The 17,926-nt window shown below is 48.7% G+C and overlaps 2 protein-coding genes across 2 annotated transcripts in view; one reads left to right on the top strand and one right to left on the bottom strand.

Annotated features, from left to right (window-relative positions):
* LCP2 (lymphocyte cytosolic protein 2) overlaps positions 1–17,926 on the bottom strand; it is a 568,984-nt gene that overhangs the window by 96,102 nt on the left and 454,956 nt on the right. The window lies entirely within an intron of this gene.
* The window catches only part of KCNIP1 (potassium voltage-gated channel interacting protein 1), a 379,307-nt gene continuing 372,636 nt past the window's right edge, over positions 11,256–17,926 (top strand). Inside the window, exon 1 of the mRNA XM_050794353.1 lies at positions 11,256–11,730. Coding sequence (XP_050650310.1) covers positions 11,643–11,730 — 88 coding nt within the window. The 5' untranslated portion in view covers positions 11,256–11,642. The remainder of the gene's footprint in view (positions 11,731–17,926) is intronic.

Below are 17,926 nucleotides of genomic sequence, written 5' to 3'. Positions count from 1 at the left end.
CTTCCCAGAATGCTCCAGCTTGGCACTGGGCTAGAATTCCACTGAGTTGATTCCCTCCTCTGAGGCCCTGGGCACAATGACAAGGGTGGTTTTCTCGGATCTGCAGTGAGCATTACACCAGAGTGTGGGAAACAGCGCCTACACAGCACCCCACTCTGGGACCCAGGGCAAACTTGCCATCATCTCCAGTCCGCCCATTAGCCGCCCAGGACTCTGCCGGCCCATCCAGGCACTGATGTAATTACCAAAATGGAGATGAATATTTAAAGGGACTCTTACTTAACCGATAAATACTTCCTCTCCAAGTTCCCTCCGTCACCGGCTCTGGATGAATTTCTGGAGGGATTGCTGTGACACAGGCCCGGTGCTGCCTGTGGTTTGACCTCATCATGAGGCCTTTCTTCACTCTTTCTTGGTGGGTAGCCTTGAAGGTGTTAGGGGATGGTCTGTTGTCTGGCTGTGAACAGCAGGATCAGCTCTTATATTCTCCATAAATGGATCTCTGGGGACAAGACCCAGACAGGTGGGGGCACAGGGGAAGAAAACATAAAAGTCAAAGGGACTGGGCCCCCGTGACTAATTACCCTTTTACTGTTTCTATCACCAGACCTTAGTGCCACAAAGGATTAGGGGTCATTTGTGACAATGCATGTTGTAAAATGTAAAATGCAAGTGACCACAAATCTGAAAGCCGTATAGAACTTTGGTTAAAATAATGCAGGCTGTCCGCTGGCATTACTATTGTTGTTGGGAGAGTTTCGTGCTCTGTTCAAGGGCTTTTCTGTGCTATCCTCAGGGTGCCCCAGGATTGTCTCTGTTTAGCACAAAACATCCTGTGTCCCTGGAAACCCCTTAGTCCTAAGAAAACCAAGGCAGTTGGTCACCCCCCTGTTCAATGCAGGCATCAGTTCCACTAGGTAGGGAGTCTTAGCTGCATTTTAAAGGTAAGGAAATAAAGACTTAATGGGTTGGAATAACTGGGTTATGTGCACATACCTAATGAATGGTTACACAAACAACTTCAAGTCAAATATTAGACCTGTGTATTCCTAAAATCCCTATGACTCTTTGCAATAACTTGAGGCCAGCCTCCCTCTCCTCTTTTCTAAGCCCTCTTTACCTTTCTGTGTCCTCTGACAGCTGTTGTTTATCAAGGCAACCATCATGATTCCTACCTCAAAGCGTGCTTTGAATTCTCCTCCCGTAGGCTCCAAAACCCTTATTATCCAGATTCAGTATTGCTCTAAACTAGGAAAGGTCCTGAATAGACCCAGATTTCAAGCATGTTCAGGTGGATTTGTTTAACAGAGTGTGGCTACTGGAACATCTGGAGCCCGAAGTACTCAGGAGGCAGGAGGGTGCCTACTTTCCTGAAGAGCGGGACAGGCCAACTGTCCAACAGTGAGGAGGTGGGCATTCTGTCCTTTGGAAAACAGAAAGTATCTGAGACAGAGGTCAGTCAATTCAGAAGCTATTTTGCCAAAGTTATGGATCATAACCCATGACACAGCCTCAAGAGGTCCTGAGAACATGTGTCTGAGGTGGCTGGGTTACAGCTTGGTTTTACATGTTTGAGGAGGACTGAAGACATCAATCAATACATGTGAGGCATACATTGGTTGGGTCCAGAAAGGTGGGACAACTTGAGGGATGGGGAATGGCTTACAGGCCATGGGTGGATTCAAAGATTTCCCAGTTAGCAATTGGTTGAGAGTTAAGTTATTATCTAAAGACTCGGAATCAATAGAAATGGTGTCTGGGTTAAGATAAGGGGTTGTAGAGACCAAAGTTCTTATTACATAGATGAAGTCTCATTGGTGGCTGCCCCAGAGGCAATAGATGACAAATGTTTCTTATTCAGACCCCGAAAAGGTATTTCTCAGCCAATCTCTTCTGGACCAGAAAAAGATCCAGAAAGGAAAAGGGATTCTCTACAGAATGTAAAATTTCCCCACAAGAGACAGTTTGTAGGGTCATTTCAAAAGATGTCAAAGAAATATATTTTGGGGTAAAATACTTCGGCTTATTTCAGGGCCTGCTGTCTGTCATGTGATGCTATGCTAGAGTCAGGTTGGAATTTGGTATCTTATTGTTCCGGAGAGTCTCTTCTGTCCGTCTTAGGGTCTCTATTTTGATGTTTAATGGGTCAGTTGTGTGCCTGAACTCTAAAGGGAGGAGGGTATAATAAGGCATGTCCAACAGCTCCCCTGACTGCTTGTCATGGTCCGAACTAGTTTTTCAGGTTTAGTTGGGTGCCCTTGGCTGAGACGAAGCTTCATTCAGTGAGTTGGTGGGGCTTAGAATTTTATTTTTCGTTTACACTTTCAACATACACTCTCAGAGCCACTACTGAAAGGCGCGTGCCACCCTAGGCGCTGGGAATAGCGTAGAGGAACACAGCCCAAGTCCCTGCTGTTGGAGCGTGCAGGCTAGTAGGGGAGCAGACACTAGGCTGACAAATATATGACAGAGAGGCAGGGAGTGGCACTTACTCTGAGGAAAGATAAACCGGGGAAGGACTAGACAGTGGCAGAGTGCCTTTCTAATGCATGTTGGAGAGAACTCTCTGTGGATGTGATGTTTAAGCAAAGACCTCAATAAAGTGTCAATCAGCTTGGCTGGGGATACAACTGGGGATACAATGTTCCATGCTGAGGAAGAGCAATGCAGAGGTTCTACCTCTGGAGCATGCTTGGCCTGTGTGAGGAGCAACAAGAAGTCCAGAAGGGCTGGAAGGGAGTGAGGGACGGGAGAGATGTGAGGATGGAGAGGCAACTGGGACCTGGTCACCCAGGGCTTTGTGGGTCCCAGTAAGAATGTCGGATTTTGTTGGAATGGCAATGGGAGGTCACTGGAGGTCTTGGGGTAGGAGAAGGATGTGATGGTTGGTGGGGGATAAAAGAGATCTGGCTCTACTCTCAGCCCCCCTGCCCAATCCTCAGCCTCTCAGCCATGGAGGTGATGTCTTCATCGGTTCCAGGGCTGTGATGTCTCTATGGCCAGTTAGCTGAGACTCTGGGACCCAGAAGACAGGACTTGGAATGAGAGGCTCCATTAGCAGCTTCTCTCTGATCCCTTCCCCTGGGGCCCAGTTCTGTCTTCTTCCATGTCCGTCTGTTACTCCAGGACCAGAGAACTTTTGTCTGATTGTCATAGTCTCTACAAGCTCTCCACGGCCAGCACTGTGTTGGGACTTGAGGAGGACGGAGTCCATTCACTATTCTGTGAGACGAACTTGCCTGACATGGTGCTTGGCACTTAGTAGGTACACAGACACAAGTTCCCTTCCTCCACAACTACATAAAATGATTCCCCTTGTCAGTCAGGAGACCAAGAAAGATGTCTTTTAGGGAAGGAGGTGGGGAACATCGTTCTCTCCAGCTGCTGAATAGGCTTGATGACTCCATCTCTATGTACTCAGAAGCCATGGTTGTGTGTTTCTGAATGTCACTTATTTATTCCTCCAGTTAACTTTCTTACTCCTCTTCTGCCCTGGGCTTTGTGCCAGACACTAGGGTACCAGGATGAAGAGGTCATAGTCCCTGTTCTTAGAATTACTTGGAGGACTTATTAAAATACAGATTCCAAGGCCCACGCCCAGAGGCTAGTATTCTGAGCAGGCCCAGGACTCAGGATTTTACCAGGTTCCCAGGCGATTGTGATGGTTGCTGAAATTTGAGAGTCAGTCCTCCAAGTGTCTGGGCATGGGCCCTAAAATCCACATTTTTGGTAACTCCTGTAAGTAATTATGATTTAAATAAACTATATTAGTTTCCTGTGGCTGCTGTCACAAATTACCTCAAACTGGGTAGCTTAAAGCAACAGAAATTTTTTCTCTCATGGTCCTGAAGGGCAAAAGTCCAAAATCAGGTGGTATTCCCTCCCGAGGCTCTCGGGGAAATTCTGATTCTGGTGGCTCCAGGCATTTTTTGACTTGTGGTTTCACCACTTTCATTTCTGCCTCTGTGTTCACATTGCTACCTCCTCCTTTGTCTGCCTTATCTTCTGTTTCTTGTAAGGACACTTGTCATTGGATTTAGGGTCTAGCCAGATAATCCAGGATGATCTCATTATTGCAAGATGCTTGATTACTTTGCAAAGATTCCTTTTTCAAATAAGTCACCATGTTCACAAGTTGCAAGATGTGAACATGTCTTTCTGGGAGCCACCATTCAATCCACTACAAGGACCCTGGACCATACTTTGAGAAAAACTTGCGTGTGACTTGTAGGAAATGGGCTGATCAGAGAGACACTAAGGAGGTAGAAGTAACAGGAGCTGGCAATGGGCAAGCTGGGTGGAAGAGGATAGGGAGGAGTTGCTAATGACTCCCACTGTTCTGACCTGGGGGCTCTGGGACATTGATGATGCAGTTCCTGGAGACAGAGGGTGTGGAAAAAACCAGCTGGGCCATTTGGGAAAAGCAGAGCCCCGAGCACCTGGAACACAGGTCAGGTATATTTCGATGGGAAAGTGACAGAAAAGTAGCATCGACAATCAATTTGCATCTAGGAATTGGGATCCCTGCCCTAATCTCTCTCCTTTATGCAGCTGTGTCCTGCTTTTCATGACTCTAGAAAGCAGAGGGGAAAGTGGATGTAAGATATAAATTAGTCTGTCTTGTAGGGTTTTCTCTTGGTCCCATTGTGGGACCAGCCAGTGTCCATACCTGTGGCCTTTGGTATCCAATTTAATGGTTCTTCTCTTTCCACGATCACACAGTAAAGGAGCCCCTGTAGTGCTCCAGGACTGAGTCCAGTTTTTAGCATAGCATGCAACAAGAGCAAAAAAGGCAGAACAGGGAAGGACATGTCAACAGGCAGCAGTGAGGTGGTATAAAGACCCTGGGCATTTGGAGGCAACAGAAAGAGAAAGGTCTGCTTCAAGGACCAACTTGGTCTCTTCCCATCTCTGCCCTGGCAGCACCAGCAGCTGCACATTGGCCCTTCTTACCACTTCCATGGCAAAACGGAGATTGCTCTATCTTGCCTAACCAGCCCCTGCAGACTTGCTGACATAGCTGAGTACAGAGTGCATCTAGACCCCAACATGAGGTGCCCTTCTCTCAGAACAAACGAGCCTTCGAAACTCTAGCAAACAGTGCTGATGAATTGCCCTCGGCTTTTAGGCATCATTTTCTCGTAATTATAATGGGAAGAAGACATGGAGCCCCACTGAGAACGTGGAGCTAGTCTGCCCCTAGAGCAAGGCAGAATCCCTCTCTGAGGACCACACTCAAGCAGAACTGATTTTTCTAAGACTTAGAGAAGAAAAAAATCTGATTTAATTCTTAGGAAATTGCTTTTTTTAAACCCACCTGTGTAAGCCTGTATTTAAATGCTAATATATTTGGCCTGCCGGGATGCCACATTTATTTTCTTCCTTAGCAGCAACAAAAATCATTTATTTATGAGAATTCTAGCTCCTTCCTGCTCTCCTGAGTTCCTCATCTTCATTTCCATCTACCGGCTGGATATTTGTCTTCCGAAGACACACAAAATCTGTAACCGTCTCCCTCCCCAGACCGGATTCTCTTTATACCTTTCCTGTTTCTGTTTCCAGAACTACTGATGGCTTTTGCCTCCCTCCGCTTCCCCCGTGCCTTCCCCCAATCAGTCATTAATCACACTGCTCAACCTTCCTCCCACCGGTACAAATAACATCACTTGCCTAAGCCTCCGTTTCCTCATCTATAAAATGGGTTTAATAAATACTAATACCTACTTCATGAGCTTGTTACAAGACTAGGATGAGTTAATCCAAATAAAACACCCAGAACAGCACCTGGCAACAGTGTAACACATCACAGTGATATTTCTGTAATGATTATGACAATGATCATGACCCCCGTGGAACCTGCCCCTTTCCTCTTTGTGGTTTTTCTATCAGCTGACCAGCAAAGTCTGGGATAGCCCTATTCTGCTCATTAGAAAACACAGACCAGACACTCTTCATTTCATCAGGATTTTCACTGCCTGAAATTCTCTACCTTATGAATCTGTTTGTTTGTGGTCTGAGAACCCCCTCCCCTGCTCAGCCTGTAAAATGCAATTTCCATGAGGCAAGGGATTTTCTTTTTTTATTATTATTATACTTCATGTTCTAGGGTGCATGTGCACAACGCGCAGGTTTGTTACATATATATACATGTGCCATGTTGGTGTGCTGCACCCATCAACTAGTCATTTACATTAGTTATATCTCCTAATGCTATCCCTCCCCCTCCCACCACCTCACAGCAAGCCACAGTGTGTGTGTGATGTTCCCCTTCCTGTGTCCAAGGGATCTTACTGTTCAATTCCCACCTGTGAGTGAGAACATGCAGTGTGTGGTTTTCTGTTCTGAGGCAAGGGATTTTCTTATTTACCAGCATATCCCTAATGGCTGGCACATAGTAGGTGTCGGGTAAATATGTGCTGAATGAACACATGAGGAGAAAAAGGCTCTAGGATTTTAGGAAGGAAGACATCTGAATGGCACTGGTTTTTAAGTCCTTCACACTCAGGTTTCAGGGCTCCCTGCTCTGCTCTGCTCATTTCTGCTTTGCAAGCAGCCCTGTGACAAGCTCTGTCACTATGGGGGGAGAGAGGTGCAGGCTGGAAAAAGAGGTTTTTTTCTAGTTCACTTCTGCCTGCAACTACAAGGCAATAGTTCTTGACCCTGGCATCAAATACGTTCCGGCTGCAGCAGCTGGTTGCAGTTTGTAGTGTTCTTCTTTCTTTAACTCCCAGAATGAAGCTCATCACAAAACCTCAGGACATCAGCATCAGCCAGCAGGCACTGCCTCTGCAGAAGTCTAGGTCTCAGCATCACTGGGCCCCTTTGCTGAAGTTCTAGGTCCAGGGGATTCCAGCCTCGATTTCCTTTGCCCTCTACTCACCCCCACCCAGCTCTAGGAGTGGTAGCTGCTTCCTGCAGTTCCTACCTCTATGATTCCTCAGTGTTCCTTTTAGCCTCCTGCAGTCCTCCAATGTTAGCTTAACAAGTCTTTATGTGAGATTCTCTCTGTTAAACTGGCTGCTGTGGTCTCTTTCTCCTGGCTGGACAGTGACTGATCCCTTGTCTAGTCATTTCCTGCCTCCCCTCCCACGCTACAACCCTGGCCTTAGAGGGAATTCTTTCCAGAACAAGTATCTTCAATCTCTCTCCACGATGCATCCAGAGACGGAGAGCGTATGATTATAATAGACAGCTACTAACTTATATTGAGGCAAAATATACCTCTCTAACACTGTGAGTCACTTTAATTTTGAGCCCTGGTGAGATATCAAATAAGGTTTTGTAAATTTTAGAGTCAAATGTCAAATGATCTTGGATTCAAATTCAGCTTCAGTTGTGTGACCATCAAGAAGTTACTTTCCCTCTCTGGGCCTCTGTTTCCTCACCTATAGAATAGATAATATCATAATAGCTACATCATAGGGCTATAATAAAGATTTAAGGTATGTACGTACTTAGAGCAGTCGCCTGCACGGGGAAGAAACTTGGTGAATGATGCTATCATTATCATCACTGAGGAGGACAGCCGTTCAACCTTCTGAAGGACAGATTGTTTGTCCTTTCTTGGCCTTGCACTCAAAGTCGGAGCACTTTCCCAGGCCCAGACACCAGCTGGAGCCCCCATCTGCCTGTCCTACTTCCGCCTGGAACTGGGGTGTGAAGATTCCCATAAACGTTTCAGGTGGAGAGAAAACTCTGACTTCCCAAGTTCCTTTGGATAACGCACATCTGTGACCCAGAGGCTGACTAACACATGGCTGCTGATGGTCTCATTTCTCGGGTCTCGGGTGCTACGTAAATCCTCTTCCCTCTTCCTTATTTGCAGAATAGCACATTCCTTGCACAGAGCACAATTCTCTCCTGTACTCTCCTATCATGCGCTGCCTACTGGCACACCTTGCCTTCCTTTGCTGGGAATGTTCTTGGCACACTGAGTCCCTTGCCCATGTGTTGGGGGATGTTGCTGTGTGGTGTTTTGGATACTGCTGACCCTCTCTGGGCCTGACTTATTCGTCCAAGGCTGAGAGTTCAAACACATGATGCCTTGTAGAGATCAGAGGAGAATCCAAAATGCCTGCTGCTGGGAGAGATAAACATCGAAGAGCTGGCTCCGTAATTTCCAACAGTTAAAAAGTCTCACCTGCACAGCCTCTATTTATTTTCACCTTCCTTTTTCTGTGCTTGCTTGGTTTCCACCTCTGTGAGTTCTTTTCCACTCACCACAGCTTCAGTGATCTCAATCTTCTCTTCCTCTTCTGGAATTCTCTACCCCTCCCTTGATAAAAGTTGTTTTATAATGGCTTCATGTGAGGACAACGATCCCACCTCACACTTCCTTTGGAGCCCTCCACAGCGTTTGCCTGGGACTGGGCACATAGTAGGTGTTCAGGACTCCAGACTGGTAGAGAATGTTTCTTGTCTAGTCACATAGCTGGTAGGGGGTTATTTTGGGGATGGGGCAGGAATGGCATCAGCATCAATAGTAGGAGAGGTAGGAGTAGCAGCAATAACCTTTGCCATTGACATAATAACCTCTGCCATGTACTATGCCAGGCACTATATTAAGCACATTAATTTCATTTAAACCTTCCCTAGACCCTATGAGTCAGGGATTATTATTCCCACTTTACAGAAGAAAAAATTGAGGCTCAGTGAGGCTAACCTGTTTGTTCAATGGCTGCTGAGTTGAGCTCAACCCTAGGATCGAGCTCAGGGCTGTCTTTGGCCTTTGCACTTGTTATTCTCTCAGCCTTAATATTCTTCCCCTCCGGGGAGCTGTATGGCTGGTTTGGGTCTCTGCTCAAATGTCATTTTAATAGAAGCCTTCCCCAGTGGCCCTATCTGAAATCAGAGCTCCCATTACTCTCTATCCATTTGATTAGTTTTCTTTTTCTTTAAAGCACTCTCTCTTGTACAGAGACATATTTGTTGACTGTTTTTTTCCCTGGACCACATGAATATAATGTCAATAAGCCCAGGGACTTTGTGTGTTCTATCCACCACTGTATCCTCAGCACCTGGCGCAGAGTCCATGATAATGGTATACTTTCAATATGCATGTGTAGGATAAACAAGTGAGTCAGTAAATACCTGGTGCGAAGATCTATGCTCTTATCCGTTACACATCTGGCTTGGAGGAGCTATGGGATGTTCATAGGATTTGCCAGAGCAAACAACATATGCTTTTGTTTCTTTCCCAATATATAGTCAAATGTTGGGATTCCTGAACTGGGGCCCAAATGCAGATCCACCCTGGATATCTCTTATCATCCCTGAACAGAGGCTGCTAACAGTCTCGTGGCAGTCTTTCCTCCAGCAGGATTCCTGACCAGATTTCTAGGCTGAAGTCTGAGTTCTGGATCACCTAATATCACTACTGTCACAGCCTTTTTTTCTTTGGCTTCTCGATTTTTAGTCTTACCCTGTCTGATGGGATGGAAGGGAGGAGCAACTGGGCATAGCTGAGAGTCCTATGTCCTGCAAAGTGAACTCACCTATTCAGAGGACAGTATTATTGTTGGTAAAATGATCAGATGGGTCCCACACCCTCCCTCCAAACTTTCTGTCTCTGATCTTTCTCCTCTGTGGTGCCCAGGTTGTCTGCTCTTTGCCCACTCCTTGCCTGCCAGGTCGTGCTCCATGATCCTCTTAACACCTACCTGCCTCATGCCTCAATCCCACTAAGATTCTGCAAAGTGAAAGAAGTTAGTTAGATAAACTGATTCTCAACAAGGACTGAGTGTCTCGTGGCGAATCCCCTCCTCTGTAAGTCCATGAGAGCTCTGACCTTGTCATCTCAATTGTCTGGCTCAGCCCTTTCTGTACCCTGGGTGCTCAGCTCTTTCCTGCACACTGGGAGCTCAGTAAATATTGGATAAGTGAATGAGTGAACCAAAGGCTAAGTGCCTTTAACATTCCCGGACACCATGTGCCTTTTATCTGGGACCTTCAACTCTTAAGACAGAGAGTGAATAAAACGATAATTTCAAGCCCTAAGACATCCAGCACAATGGGGTATTTCCTGCCAGAGCTACTTCTGTTTTATATGCTCTGACTCCTACCATGCTGACAAGGCTTGAGGGTTTTGGGGCTTTGAAAAGGCTCTGAGTTTGCAGACTGTCTCCCAGACCTCTTTTCAGAGCTGACATTTGTTGATGACCACTCTAAGGGCTGGTATTTCTTTCTTGAAGATTCACTTCCACACTGACTCCCAGAACATGGGGTAAAAATCAGACCTGATACATGAGTTCTGGCTTATCTGGCATTTTGTAAACTGGCAGTCTCCATTCTCTGTCTCTTAAGCAACTGATTCCTCTTGAACATCCCAGAGAAGCAGATTAAAGGGAGACAGTTGGGGCAGAAGAAGAGAGTTTCCAGTGCATAGCCTTATTCAGATGAAGGTGTTTCATATCTGCTGTTCACACGTAGCCACACTACATTCACAGATGTGCCCATGGCCAGGGCCCACAAGGACTTTCTGAAGAAAGCAAAGCAGGGTTGTTTTGGGGGAGGTTCACACCCAGTGAAGAGGGTGGGATGAGATGTTCCTGCCACCAAGGTCCCTTCCAACTCACGCAGCCTCTGGTACTGAATGGCAGCCAGGTTTTTAATGGAGCAATAGCTGGACTTCACATGTGCATACTGCCTTGCAGTTTCACTGTTAAGAGTGTTGCATTGTATTCTAATTATATGAAACTCGGTCATTCCTTTATGACATTTCTGAGGAATACTATCTCAATCAAGAAAAGCCCTAATTGCACTCCTTTCCTATCCCAGTGAGAGAGCAGACTCGTGACTGCTCCGCAGGGATGGAGGCTGGAACTCAGTAGTCTGACTTTGAGTCGGGGATACCTGGAGCAGGAGGTGCTCGGGGCATTGTCCTTTCCAAGTCAGGAAGGCAAACATCACCTGCTGTTGGTGCCAAGGTTACTGGACAGGCTGCGTGGGCTCTGTCTGTCTGTCCGATGTTCACAGGCCGGCTCCCCGGAGGCTCCACTCAGCCCAGCTTCTCTGAGATGCAAACCAGGCCACTCTGAGGCTGCCTACAAACTTTCTGCTGAGTGCCGACAGCTGCTTCCTGCTCTGCGGGGAGTTCTTCCAGATCCTGATCAAGGCACAGAGAATTGATCTATCAGATTAACCAGGAAGGAAAGAGTGGGAGAGCGAGTGTGGGAGACTGTGGGGCTGAGTGTTTTCTGCGTAGCAGTCCCCTCCCTTCTGACTTGAGTATTAATTGCTACATTACCGCTGCCATGTAAGAAAGACAGTCAGCAAAGCCTGGGAGAGCTCCAGCTCCTCCCTCCCTGCTCTGCTCAGCTTTACTCTCCTCCTCGGTTCCCTTGGAGTACCTTGTGCCCCGGCAGTGCTGTCCTGGCCCTGGCATCCTGAGGTCCTCCCGTGGCGAGGACTTAAGTGCACAGCAGGAGTGGGTGGAGAAAGGGAGGGAGAGTTTGCCCTGCAGGCTCTCTGGATGCTGAAGCCAGACTCGCTGCAGAGGCAGCTGTGCTGTTCCCAGAGCCTGGCTTTGGGGGTGCATCCGTCACTCAGGGTTCACCCAGGCAAGCTCCAAGTTCCTGGGGTGCATAAGGTGGGTGCTGTCCCTTCTGGGTGCTGACAACAGAGCCTGGCTCCCCTCCACCACCATGAGCGGCTGCTCCAAAAGATGCAAGCTCGGGTTCGTGAAATTTGCCCAGACCATCTTTAAGCTCATCACTGGGACCCTCAGCAAAGGTATGGAAACTGGCCTTGCCCCTGCTTTCTGTCTTGATATGACCTGGCTGGTCGTATTGCCTCGGTGTGCTGAGCGTGGCCATTCTGGTGCACCCAGGTCTTGGACAAGGCTGGGGAAATTGGTGGCTGGGATTCGAGGTTGCTGACAACGTGGGTCCTGGCTCTGAGTTCCCAGCCAGGGAACTCAGCTGGCTGTAATTGCCTGGAACTTTGGAAATGGAGTTGGTGGTGTGTGGCTGATAGGTTATGGGCGGGCAGAGGGACAGAACCCTTTCCAGAGCATTGGAAGTGGCTTAGCGTGACTGGAGTTTCAAGAAGTTATCCACGGAGGGTTGTATTTTGTTGATAAAAGAGAGATTTGATGCAGTGGGTTGTGAGTAATTCTGCAGAACAGAGACGCTTGAGGGGGCCAGCGGGAGGTGGTGATGGACCGGAATCTGCTCTGCACTGGTGGATTCAAGAAACTGGATCAGCTCTTCACCTCAGGTGCCAAGAGCTTCCTCTCGTAGGGTTCCAGGGTCTCGTGCTTCTGGGGCTGCATTCATTGTTCTGCTTTCTTGGATCCCTGTCCCTCCACATTTCATGCCTATGTCCATGCCTGTCTTTTCGGCTTCTCCAAGAACTGGGGTGGCAGGTGGTTTGCAGGAGTGACTGTCTGGGCAGACCAGAAAGTGGCTGTGGAACAGAATTAGGGCTGCAGCCCCAGATGGGCCCACAGCCGGGAGGCAGAAAGAAGGCTAACTCCTCAGGGCCTGGCCCTGTGTCTTAAACCCCGTTTTACACTCGGCACCAGGGAAGGTGAGGCCCTCGGAGGGATCCGGCCAACTTTCTGGAGATGATGTCAAGGGAGAGCGGCAGCGTGATGTGGTTCCACTGGCTGAAAAAATGTCTTTAAATATTCATGCTGTCTTTCAGGAAGAGTCTTTTGGGTGCTGGGGGGGGGGGAGAGGCACTGGAAGCAGCCGGCAGAATATTCAGGGAAGGAGCCCACAAACCTTTGATGGGTTTTTGAAAAATAACAGTGAGAGCAGAGAAAGGCTATGTGCAGCCAGATCTCATGACATGGCTCAGGTGCCTGCTGCCTAGCGGGTCTGGCCCGGTGTACGTTGTGTGGTATGTGTGGGTGGTGGGAATGATGGGATTCTGTTTATCTCCTTCGTTGGGATGTTCTGACCTTCCTGTTATTTCCCTACCATCCTTCTGAAATGGGGCGCTGCTCCTCCAAGGTACCCAGGTGGGCTGAGCCCCCATTGCGGAGGGCCAGGCTGCCTGGCAGAATTACTGGCGGCCAGAAGTGGGGTGAACAGGAGGTTAATGGGTGTAGCTGTGGTTGCTCTCAGTGGCTTTACCTCCTGGAGAAGGAGAAAGCAAAGGGGTTAGGAAATTTCACAAAGTTTCCCCATTCAATCCTCAGAGACAACTGGAAGGTTTTCTTTCCACATTACAGAGAGCAGGACCTAAGAGGGTGAGGAGTGTGAGGCAGCATCCCGTCGCAGCCTCTGATGGAGGGCTTGTCCCCACCTGCAGTCTAGTGGCGACCCAGACCCCACACACAGATGCTCCCTGGATGTCACACTGAATGCCGAGATAGGGGGATCGTGGGGGTTTCCCATAAGTGCAACAGAAAGAGCTTTGGCCTAAGGAAACCTAGGTCTCAACTCTGATTCTGCTACCTGGGCAAGTCACAGCCTCTCTGAGCCTCAGTTTCTTCATCTGTAAAACGAGTCCATTACCTGCAGCCTGTCTACCTCCTAGCACTGGTGCAAAGATCCAGCGGCACCTAGCCAAGGAATCCCTTTGTGGAGTGTGTTGCCATGACCAGCTGTGAGGGTAGGGTCAGGGCTGAGATGAACATGGGTCTGCAGAGAGAGACCCCAACCCATTCCCCTGGCAGGACCAGGGTCAGAGCTCCTCATCTGCTCCTGACTCACTCCTACAGGTGAGTCTGTACTTCCCAAGCAGCACCAAAAGAGGAATGAGATCACAGAAGGCCATTATGCAGCAAGAGGGGTGACTGAAAAAGCAAGCTGGCAAAGGAGAGAGCATGGGCAAAGAACTCTGTGTGCATGTGTATTTGAGAGAGAGAGACAGAGACAGGGACAGAAACAGAGCGAGGGTAGATGGCCACTTGAATAAATGATCAGGAAGATATTTTCTTCTGCATATTTGCCTGTGTTCATTCGCTCAGTTTATTTATTGAGCACCTACTCTGTGCCATGCTTATTGCAAGACAACAGACATGTGAATGAATAAGACACAAGCCCTCCATCAAGAGGGCTTGTCCCCACCTACAGTCTGATGGGTACCCAGACCTCACATGCAGATACTCCCTGGAAGGAGTGCTGAGATGGGGGGACCATGGGGGTCAACAAGCATAGAGAAGAGATGTCTGGGGCAGACTAAGGGGCACCTCCAAAAGTGACATCTAAGCTGAGACGAAGAGAGGCAGCACTGAGAAGGTGGGAGGAGGCTGAAGCTGGAAGAGGGAGCAGCATCAGAGTGTTGGCCTCTGCAGTGGAAACAGCTGGCGGGTCAGGACAGCTCCCTCTCTCTGCTCAGAATCCCAGAAACTAAGATCCTTGTGACACAGAAGGGACTCCGTGGGGACCTGGCCTTCCTGTGACCTGCTGCAGTAGAGCCTTTCCTGCCGCCAGGGCTGAGAGCGGCAGCCCATGGCAGGCACTGGGGCAGGATTGTATCTGTGTTCTTTGCTTCAGCTCCGCAGAGAGGACCAAGTGTTTACACAGCCCCGGCTCTGCGCCAGGCACGTGCTGGGCGACTGGTGTTCTACCCAATCCAGGTGTTTGCTGAATATTTGTTAAATAGTGAGGAACACGGGAGCAGGGCCAGGCTGGGAGCAGGGTAGCTGAGAAAGGCCTGCAGAGAGTCCAGAAAATGGCTTTCTCATGTTTACACCTCCCCAGGTGGGTTTAGATTCGACCCTATGTGGATACATTATGACTGCTTAATGATTTCTGGTTTTAATTTGATTTCACTTATTCATTATTCATTGCACTGAGTTCTAGATTTGCAGTAATCCAACCCTCAGGAGAGGGATTTTTCTTTGTCCATTGCAGAACTGAGGAATGCAAAGAATGTATTGGACCAGGTACGGCAATTTACTGTTTCTTAACAGCCTTGCAAATACCTGGGGAACGAGGAGGGTCCAGGACCACCCTCCCTGTCCTGCCTGTTCCTAACCCTTGGCCACCTCCTGCCATGCCAGCAATCCTTCTTGCCATCGGTCTAAGAAGCCAGCTCACCCAGATTTCTCATCAGTGCTTATTGCAAAGATAAACTGCTCATGTCCACCTGCTCACATATCTCATCAACCTTGAACTTTCCTTCCTACCCTGATCATAATTTGTGATCTGTGTTCCTTTTAGGAACATGTTTGCTAAAGGCTCTCTTCCCCACTAGACTTCAGCTCCATGAAGGCAAGACCGTGTGCATTTTTTTGCTTACCACTGTAGCCAGAGCTACTAGTATGGTGCCCAGAATGGAGTATGTGTGTTACTGTATTAAATGAATGAAACAGCACTGCACGGCACAGACATCAGCCATCAGCCTGAGATGCCACCTGGTGCAGGAGCTTTCTAGGAAGCACTATGCAACACCTGTCCCACAGGTGCTCAGCAAATGCTCTCTGAACTCTGTTTAGCTTCAGCCCCAGCCTCCAGCCTGCGTGAGCCTCCCGCCACATAAAACATTCAGGCTCTGTCTGAGCTTGTGTAGTGTCTAGGGAAGGGCATTAAGATTGTTCCCAGAAGGAAAGGCTGGGTGGGCAGGCCTCTGGCATCCCCACTCCCACCCCTCCGGCTCTATTTTTATTTGTTTTATTGACTGGATTTCTCTCAAATTTAAAGAATCTCTTTGGCATTAAAAAAATTTGCTAACCACGAATGCAGTGAGAAGCACAGTTGGTTTCTAGATTGAGACATCCCTGAACGCTGCACACTGGCTCGGAAGCCTCGGACTGGGTCTCTCACCTCCCTGGCATTTAGTTTCCTCATCTATAAAGTCGAATTACAATACCCTTCTTATGGGGTTGAATGAGATTGTATAGATAAAGCTCCCTGCCTATTAGGTGCACAGTAGTGTTGAACGGATCCGACTACTGTTATTATCTGATACTCTCATGGTTGAGAGCCCCTCCGGCCTGGGACTCCCTCTCACTCACTACTTGTTTTCTCAGCACTAGGCACAGTTCTGACAGCAACATCTCATGATCACTTTGTGAGAGCCTATGGCCTTGTCAGTTACTGCATGACTTTATTTATTTATTTATTTTGAGGCAGGGTCTCACTCTGTTCCCCAGGCTGAGTGCAGTGATGCAATCGTGGCTCACTGTAGCCTCGACTTCCTGAGCTCAAGCAATCCTCCCACCTCAGCCTCCCAAATAGCTGAGACCACACGTGTGTGCCACCACAGCCAGCTAATTTTTGAATGTTTGTAAAGACAAAGTCTCACTATGTTGCCCAGGTTGATCTCAAATTCCCGACTCAAGAGACCCTCCCACCTTGGCCTCCCAAAGTGCCGGGATTACAGGCATGAGTCACCACATCTGACCACTGGATGACTTTAGACCACTGCTTCCTCTCTGCTGAACTTCTTTTCTTAAGGGCCTGCCCAGAGCCATCTCTCTCACCTGATTCCTTATTGGAGTTAAAAGCCTGACTCCCAGAGTCAGGCCCCTGCCTGCTGTCTAACCTAGGAGAAGCTCAGCTCCTGGCTCGGATGCTTCGTGAAATCAGGGGTCTGGGGAACCTGCCCCTTCCTCTTTCTGCACAGTCAGCTCCCCACCCCCCTCACAGACTTCCTGGGGGCCTCTGGCAGGAGCCAGAAGTTGTGCAGGCTCCATTCTGGCTGGGGAGGTTTAAACTCATCTCCTTCTGCACACCGGGAACAAATGTTACCCCAGGCACGGATGACAGAGCCAAAGTGAGCAGAAGGGAGGAATCCGATCCAGGAGAGCTTCTAGTGTCCTCCAGGCCACCCATGAGGCTGCGGGGGTGGGGAAAAGGGGTGTGGGAAGATGAGATCTATCTCAAGGACAAGGCCCTGGAGCTGTAACTCTCCCCTCCCGCCCCAGCCCAGGCTGTTCCTCTTTTTTCGAGACAAAACCTCAGCTCCCCCATCAGAGACACACTGTTCCTCATGCCTCCTCCTCTTGCTGTTCAAGATCCTCAAGAGACTGACCTTGGACCTGGGCATGACTCTGCCTTCAGGCAGGCCAGGCTGGAGTACCAACTCTGCCTCTTACCAGCTGTGTGAAGTTGTGTCATTTGAACACCACCCCAAGCCAAGCTCCCCACTTTTAATTGGAGATAATAATAACATCAATGGCACAGGACTGTTTTTTAATGTAATGATGATATTGAGTAAGGGCTAGCAGCTCACAGGCAAATCCCAGCTCTGCTCCTGCAGGGCCCCCTCTTACATTTTGTGCCCTACGCACCTTCCTTGCTTCATTCTAGTCTTGATCCTGGAGGTAGGGATTGCAATCACCATTTCAGCAGATAAGGAAACTGAGGTTTAGCTAAGTGTGGTGGCTCCCCTGGTGAGTGGCAGAGCTGGGATTAGAACGTAGGTCCTGCTGGTGCCAAGACAAGGTACATTCCTCTGCACTCCTAGGGCTGGAGAAGTCATGCCTGCCTGCACTACTCCCCACCTTGCCACCAGCAGAGAGTCCCCCAGCAACCCACTAATTTTCTTGGTGGGTTTTTCCCTGCTGGGTCTTGTCAGAGCAGCCACCTGTCATGCAAAAGATTGTGACAAATTCCATTAAAGTGTCATCACCTGGGTTATGGGGAAAGGGAACACTCCAGAGGCCAAGGTCAGCAGGACAGCCATACCCATGCTCTCTTAGTATCCTTATCCCCTCTCAGGCAGGTGTGCGGGCCCAAGGCACCTGCCAGACACTGAATAGTCTCTGCTTACTCCTCCACTGGGTCACTGGGCCGCTCCCCCATGGCTCTTCCTTCTTACAGGGCAAGTGTGAGAAGTGGTCTTGGGTGTGGGAAAATACACAAAGCTTTGGACACTAGGCAGAGGCTGGAATTGAGGTGTTGCAGCTGTTTACTGGAATTGTCTGGGAAAGCAGAGGCCTTCACACTGGGGACTTTGAGACCTGGGAGATACCATGTCCTCTACCAAAAGGAGAATGCCACCTGTCCCGTGAAAAGCTAACCTTCAA

Source organism: Macaca thibetana, chromosome 6 (assembly GCF_024542745.1).
Source record: "Macaca thibetana thibetana isolate TM-01 chromosome 6, ASM2454274v1, whole genome shotgun sequence".
NCBI lineage: Eukaryota > Metazoa > Chordata > Mammalia > Primates > Cercopithecidae > Macaca > Macaca thibetana.
This window is presented reverse-complemented; position numbering and strand designations above follow the sequence as displayed.